At 44.9% G+C, this 8,236-nt stretch overlaps 1 protein-coding gene across 1 annotated transcript in view; it reads left to right on the top strand.

Annotated features, from left to right (window-relative positions):
* The window catches only part of papss1 (3'-phosphoadenosine 5'-phosphosulfate synthase 1), a 19,025-nt gene extending 12,385 nt beyond the window's left edge, over positions 1-6,640 (top strand). Inside the window, exons 11-12 of the mRNA XM_062478845.1 lie at positions 363-592; positions 5,059-6,640. Coding sequence (XP_062334829.1) covers positions 363-592; positions 5,059-5,197 — 369 coding nt within the window. The 3' untranslated portion in view covers positions 5,198-6,640. The remainder of the gene's footprint in view (positions 1-362; positions 593-5,058) is intronic.
* Positions 6,641-8,236: the final 1,596 nt, after the last annotated feature.

Here is an 8,236-nt window from a genome sequence, read left to right on the forward strand (position 1 = left end):
TTCGAAGTGTGAAGCTAAAGAACAAACTCAATCTTGCAGGATGTCTAAAATCAGGTTCCCAGCTGTCATCACTAGTGTCAGTTTAAAAATGGCAGATTTAAGATGAAGAATTGAGCAAGAGTGCAGTAACCTTTCAGGCTCCCTGTTTGACTCCTCAGGTTTGACCCCCCCTCTCACACACCGCCACTCTTCATTAACTTGAAGAGACCCGAACCAAACCTTGTTTCCATTTCTTCCCAAAGTCACAACATATCTTTCCTTCTGCTCGCCTCAACCAAACTTTTTAACAGTTTCCATTCCCTTCCAAAGTCAACATCATAACATCATATGGTCTCTCTATCTACCCCGCCCCCTCCCCCCAGGTGCAATGGCACTGCCGTGCCCGCATGGTTGCCGGGGCCAACTTCTACATTGTGGGTCGCGACCCCGCCGGGATGCCGCACCCGGAGACGGGCAAGGACCTGTACGAGCCCACCCACGGGGCCAAGGTGCTCACCATGGCACCTGGACTCATCTCCTTGGAGATCGTCCCCTTCAAGGTGGCGGCCTACAACAAGGAGAAGAAAGCCATGGACTTCTATGACCCCAAGAAGTAAGGGCTTCGTCAGCTGTTCTCTAACTTCAGTAACCCCCTTTTTCTGCTGTTCTCTAACTTCAGTAACCCCCTTTTTCTGATTTCTGAATCTCAAGAACCTCCCTGTACCCGTATTTATATTGCACGAGTACCTGTTTATACCCATATATTCACGATTTACAAATGTTTCCATTTGTCATTGTCTCTAACGTACCGCCTGTAGTACTTTCATGTACCCCGCATTTGAGAAACACTGCTACATCACTGTGGTCTGTGTTTTTCCAGTTCTTTCTCTGTTTTTGTCGGAAAAATCTATGTTTTCTGGTCTGTGACTTAATGATGAGGCACACAGGGTATTGGCGGAGTTCTCAAATATTGAGGCCAATGTTCTGTCTAAATATTCAAACTCTAGCAACCCTTTTGATTGCCAACAACGCCGTAAGAATGGGAATAGATAACTGATTCTAGCCAAACATCTGTTGCGACTGTGACCATGCAGGCAGACCACTGCACGTCTTAAGGCTAGTTCACACTGCCCCAACAATGTCCAACAAACTCCAAACATTCGAGAGCTTTCTACAATTGTAGAGGGTTTAAAGTGTTTGGAAAGATCACTGGCATTTTCACACTGCCCCAAAGAACGCCAACAGGCATATCACACCAACACAACCCCTCCGCTGTGGGATGCTGGTGTTTGTTGGTGTTTGTGTGGGCCAGTGTGAACTGGCCTTTAATCTACACTAGTTATCAGACCAAGGACAGAGGCAGCTTCAGGAACGTCAGGATCCTCTAAACAGCAGTGTGCCGCCTGCAAGACAACCAAACCCAACAACGATCATTCATTCAACTTTTCCGGCAAAACCTCCATATGTGCTTTTCTTTCCCTTTATTCTTATCTACAGGGAAGATTCCCGGCCAAGAATAACAGGAACTGTTTTTGCTTTCGTATGCCCTTACAAAGTTTTGCGGCTTTCTCGAAGCTTTGATGTCTTTTGGAAATCACAGGGAACTGCCATTAATTAAGTTCTGTGTACAAGGCCTGGAGATGATGACTAACTGAAATCATGCATTCTAACTCCAAGTCTTCGCATTCAATCCTGCCTTCCCCCAGTCATATCAACCATGTTTGGCTTTGAATATAATGACAAAAAATGACTACAGGCAGACTCGTGAAAAAGATTGACCAAAGTAGTTTTTTGTTTTTAGGTTTTTCCATGACGCTTGTTTTTGATGTTGAGTGGAATGCTGTTTGTGTATCGGGGACATTCTCATAATACAGATGCAAGGAAGACTTTGGGAAAATAGATCTGTGTGGAAATAATTTACACACGTAATTTAGTTTCACCTAGCCATGCTAATTAGGAAATTAGGCAAGAAGTTGCATCCTTTCCAGATTAATAGCAAGGGGTTAAAGGTAGATTTAGCGTGCCGACTAGACTGTACTAACAACAAGGCTGTACATATTTATCTTTCGATTTACAACCAGCTAAGGACAGAAATAGTCTCAGACACAAAAAATTATTTTTGTGACAAATGGTGTCAACCTTGTGCTTGGCCGTAGGGAGAGGGTGAGTAGAGGGTAGTAGGGAGAGGGTGAGTAGAGGGTAGTAGGGAGAGGGTGAGTGGAGGGTAGTAGGGAGAGGGTGAGTAGAGGGTAGTAGGGAGAGGGTGAGTGGAGGGTAGTAGGGAGAGGGTGAGTGGAGGGTAGTAGGGAGAGGGTGAGAGGGTGAGTGGAGGGTAGTAGGGAGAGGGTGAGTGGAGGGTAGTAGGGAGAGGGTGAGTGGAGGGTAGTAGGGAGAGGGTGAGTGGACGGTAGTAGGGAGAGGGTGAGAGGGTGAGTGGAGGGCAGTAGAGAGAGGGTGAGTGGAGGGTAGTAGGGAGAGGGTGAGAGGGTGAGTGGAGGGTAGTATGGAGAGGGTGAGTGGAGGGTAACTCAAAATCGGAATATCAAAGGCCTCCGTTGGCGCCTTTGGATATTTATGGCATTCCGTCTGCTCTTGGCCTGCTCCTCTCTCGCTCTCTCTTTCTCTCTCTCTCTCTCTCTTTCTCTCTCTCTTTCTCTCTCTCTCTCAGGCTGGTCAGGCTCTACCAAACGCTAAGAGGAATATAGATGCGTGGCCTAATTGCCTGCAATCCCCCTCGGTGCCCTCCCTCCCAAGTCCGATGGTGCAAATCAACGCAAGCTGTTTCTCATTTTATCGTTTATTAAATGTTTCTCCATGGGGCTTCTCGCCTCGCGCCCCACTCCCTTTACACCCTGTTTCAGCGTCAAACTCAAAGTTTCTTTGTCTGTGCCGACACTGTCTGTGCCAGTGGACAGGTTCACTTTGAAAGCTGTTCAAGAATTTCACTCACAAGGAGGGGAAAGAGGAGGAGGTGAGGAAGGCAGAAGGGGGGCGAGGCAGGAGGAGCAGAAGAGAGGAGGGGGAGAGAGTAGGAGAGGAAAGCAGAAGGGGGGCAAGGCAGGAGGGGGAAAGAGAGAATTTCCTCCATCTTCCCTGTGAGACTCTGACAGGCTGTAGGTGTTAGCGGGCAAAGGGACACCGGCCAACTGTAAAATGAGACGTTTGAAACTTCCCTGATTATCCAAAAACCTGACAGTAATTTATGGACAGGTTGTGGGGGAGAGGTGGAGACTTGCTGAGTTGAACACCGGCCATGCCAGGGCCTTTCCTCGGAGGTTAGCGAGGAGGGATATCACATTACCACTTGCACTGGGAGGAGGGGGCATAGAACGGGAGCCGGTTAAGGTGCGTCCTGGCTTGTTAGACGCTAAACTGTTGTGCTGTTCCTGGCGGGTCAGTGTGAACACGGTAAAACATTTGAACACCTGGAGACATTTGGTCATTTAGCAGACGCTCTTTTCCAGAGCGACTTACAGTAAGTACAGGGACATTCCCCCCGAGGCAAGTAGGGTGAAGTGCCTTGCTCAAGGACACAATGTCATTTTTGCACGGCCGGTAATCGAACTAACAACCTTCTGATTAATAGCCCGACTCCCTAACCACTCAGCCATCTGACTCTGAGGAGAAGGAAAAAGGGAGGGGGAGGGTGAGGGTGTTGTTAAGTCTCTGGCCTTCAAGGTGTGTTGTAGTCCTTGCATTTATAACAGTTAGCCATGCCCAAATGTAAAACGTGGATTATCCCTTTTTTCTGAAATGCGGTCGATTCAACCCTTACGACTAACTATTTGACTGGTGTTTGGGAATGTAAAAAAGGGAAATTTACGTTAAATCGCAGGTCACACAAGGAGCCCGCTACCAGGAACCGATGATGATCTTTACTCTGTGGAGATGAGGGGGAGATGTGGGGGGGAGGCGTAAGGATGATGATCTTTACTCTGTGGAGATTAGGGGAAACTTGTGGGGCACCAGTACAAATGCACACAGACCACATAACAAGCAGCCCACAGAAAAAAACAAACCACGTTTGACAAATGCGATTACTGTGAGGTGAAGATCGGCGTGAAGAGTAGGGCTGAAACTGGAATGTGCTTTGGAATGTATGGCAGTTTAGTTTTGTAAACTTTGTTGGCAAGAATGCTTTTTTTTATCACCAACAAGTAATTTGTTTCATTATATGTAAATAGTGCGCAGGACTCATGAAAGGTTGTATTTAGACTTCTCATCGTTTTTTGCCAGAATTTTCGCATTTCGGTTCGATACTAATTAGCTATGTTTACCCGACCATTTGCACCAGCGTTTATTTTTTAACCGTTTGTTTAAACTAAAAAGTATAACAGACGGTTTGAATTTGATGGTGAAGGTCTAGATTACTTTAAATTTCACTACCCTCTCCTCTTTTCCTCTCCTCTCCTGCCTTGAAGCGATATCTTTGTTTACTCCTCGTATGTTTGTGCTTCACAAAAAAACCTTAAAACCTGCATGTGGGAGATTCAATTATTTGTGTTCTTAAAGCAAAAAAGCAACATTTCTCCCTTTCCTTTTTTTGTGTCAATGGTCTCTTTTAAAGGCATATGAACTGGATTTCCCTCAAAGAAACAGTCTCATTCTTAGTATGTTTTTTCTGTCGCTGGGGGCTGATTTTCTCCACCCCGAACAAACTGTGTTTGTGTGAGACTGCTGAGGCTATAGAATTACCGAGGAACTGAAGTCTGCGACACCTGCAAGTTATGTACTTATCTTATGTGTGCATTCTTGCATTTCCCCGAGAGACTGTGAAGTTCATCAGTCTCTGTGCTTGTCTGTCTCCTGTCACCCTCTTACATTTTAGTTAGCCATGTTACATACATGTAGTCATTTAGCAGACGCTCTTATCCAGAGCGACTTACAGTAAATGCAGGGACATTCTCCCCGAGGCAAGTAGGGTGAAGTGCCTTGCCCAAGGACACAACTTAATTTTGCACAGCGGGGAATCGAACCGGCAACCTTCTGATTAATAGCTTGACTCACTAACCGCTCAGCCATCTGAATCCCTCTTCTCTCCCTCAGAACAACAAACGTTTTTCCTTTCTTCTTCCTCAGCCATCAAGACTACGACTTCATCTCAGGCACGCGTATGAGGAGGATGGCTCGCGAGGGCCAGAACCCTCCAGAGGGCTTCATGGCGCCCAAGGCCTGGACTGTCCTCAAGGAGTACTACCGGTCCCTGGAGAAGGTCTAGGTCCCGACTAGCAGCCGTCACGTGGGATTTCGGGGGACCCCAGCTTACAATTTTATGGGGAGGAAGGGCAGGGATGTTGACAATTTTAGCGGAATTATGTGTTGTTGTTGTTTTTTATTATTTATGTTTCAAACCCCCCAAAGAAGGTGGTTACTCTGGGCTCCCCCACGTCCCCAGATTTAGGTCTTGGGGACATTTGGGATTGTTGTCCTGTCGTCAACGGTTACAAAAGATGGAAATGGGGACAAGACAACGCAGACACCTGTTTTGATTCCCGACGACACCACCCTAGAATGCGTACTTGTCTGTCTCCGAGCGCTACTGTTACTGGTTTTACGACTTGCGACAAACCCTAACTGCTGTCTTTTTTACCGTGTTTTATTTAACTCATCGTAAGAGTCATATTATCAAAATGTGTGGTTTTGTGTCACGATTTAAAAATGAGTAGGGAGAGAACAGGAGAGCAAAGGTCAACAGAGAGGTTATTTAGTGTGAGAAACCGGGACCTTGTCCTTGATGACGAGATGATGTTGAAGTCATGATCCAACTATTCAGTCAATTATTTTTGTAATGATCGTTGAACTGTTGCTGCCTGCAGGAGTAAAGTTACCGTGTTTAAAGGCAAAAAGATAAATGGCGTTTTTTTCTTGATTCGAGGCAAATGTATTAATTATACTGTTGATCAGTACTGATAAAGGAAGGCGGTCTTAGCTTTTCCTTTAAGCCATTTACAAAAAGAAAAAAACCAACATTGCAGAGAAATGTTCATGCCTTTCCTGAGGCTTGACAAGCCCTGCTGTGTTTTACTGTGTATGAGTAAATGGCATTTAACATTTTGCCAGCATTGCGGTTTGTGTCAGTAATGTTGAAGTTGAGTGCCTTGGTCTTTTTCGTTCTTGTAAGAGGCGTCGCACAAACTCACCAACACCCTCGTGCTTGAACCTAAGATCGCGCTCCTGCTTGGAATCCTGATTAGCGATACAGGACCGTATGAATGGTATAGTGGAAGCAGACACCAAGAAACCTTCTCTTTTTATGAGGGCAGTCTCTGACCTTTTCTTGAAAATACGTCCATAACTTAGTAACACAACTGAGTCACCCGTTTTTAGCATTAGCTTCATCACCACCCATTGATGTAGTCCTTCTCACATATTAGCATGTAGCTTTTAACGATGTGTGACTAGTTCTTAACGATGTGTGACTAGTTCTAACTGGTTATTGTTCTTGTTTTTTTTTTCATTTTCTTTTGTGTGTCCGTGTTCACACTGATTTCTGTTTTGTTTTCTGTTATAATTCCATTGTATTAAGTTACTTTTTTCCATTTGTCCCATTTCATTATTGCAGGGCAATTATTGTTCTGTGTTGTCCGTATGGTGTTAAACAAGAATATTAGATATTTAACACAATCAATCTTTCTTCAATAAACCATTGTTATCAAATGGATCATATGTTTAAGTCCATTTGCTTTCACCAACAATTGACATTTTCAAAAATGTTCATTTTCAAAACTACAGAAGTGAGCTAGTTGGTCCTCTCAAATATTCACTCAAAGCAACAGAAGCACAGGATTCTATAATACTTTCCAAAGCTACTTCAGAAGTTCACGATGAGGTTTCAGCAACTTGAACCCACGTCTGTGAGCTCATCATGCAGTTTAAATATCCTGTCATTTACAATCAAGAGCAATGTTAATGTAACCGTGCAACAGACCCACCAAGGGCATTCCAACCCTGTCTGTCACGCGTCTGAGTTAATGTTGTTCACACCTTACTGAGGTCCACACAGTGGAACCCTGCTGTTCTGACACGGTATAGAACACAGTGGAACCCTGCTTTTCTGACACGGTATAGAACACAGTGGAACCCTGCTGTTATGACAGTATAGAAGGTGGTCTGATGTATATTGGATGGGATAGGCCTCCCCCTGCCCCCCATCACTCACACACACTCAACTAATGCAGCCTCACACACACAAACACACCTTCTCGCTCACTCTGTCTTAATAACACACTTGTCGCCAGCTGGTTCCCAGATGCCAGTGAAAGGGAACCTTGGAAGAGTGAATCCAGATTCTAGAACATGCAGTCGTCTCAGGATTCCATTGAATCCAAGTAAGCATCAATCTCTACCTCCTCCCACGCCTTCAAACACACACACAGACACACCCAGATTTCAATCAGTCACTAATGAAAACCGAGTTCTGCCCTAGGTACCCCTTCAGATGGAGGGAGAATGCAGGAATGCCCTGGGAAAGGTAGGATTACATTTGTTCTTTTACCTCAGGTGTGCTGAGGTAATTATATGGTATATATTATATGGATTCATATAAACCCTTGATGCCATCATCGACAGAACACACACACAGCAGCAATGAGTGTGTGTGTGTCAAGAAGGGACGTCTTCGGATCCCCCCACCCACATGCATCACTTTTCCATCTCTCATTTCTTTTTATATTAGTCAAGTGTTATTTCGTTACAAAACGGCAGCCTGCAAGGTTTCTAAGGGCATGGAACAGTGACAGAGTGAGTGTGTTCTTCTGGCTACTGGTTAACGTGTCCCTTGTGTCATTACAATGTCCAACCTAGTTAAAATTGACTTGAATGACAGTCTAAACTTCTCTGGGTAATTTTTTCAAAGGTTTTAATGTGGTGTGTGAGAGAGTCTAGATTTCTATTGTGTGTGCTTTGGAGTGTGTGTGAGTCAGTGAGTGAGTGTGTGTGTGTGTGTGGGGGGGGGACAGTCTAGCTGAAATGGTATCAGAGACAGATGTAATATTGGCTGTCAGAGGTTCAGCAGAACAGGAAGTGGCCGTACACTCATCACTTTAGCATCTACTTTCATGCTGGTGTGTTAGTCTGCTGGGCGGTGTTAGATATGTGTGTCCACTTCAACAGCAACTAAAATAATCTTTATTTGAAGTCATTTAAAGTGTGAGAAAGGATACAAGCAATGGATCCAGTGCTCCTCTTGTGTACACACACACATCAATACATTCACACACATCCGCACAGACACACACACATATCTACACACACACCC

This window comes from Osmerus eperlanus, chromosome 14 (genome assembly GCF_963692335.1).
Source record: "Osmerus eperlanus chromosome 14, fOsmEpe2.1, whole genome shotgun sequence".
In the NCBI taxonomy this organism is placed as follows: Eukaryota; Metazoa; Chordata; class Actinopteri; order Osmeriformes; family Osmeridae; genus Osmerus; species Osmerus eperlanus.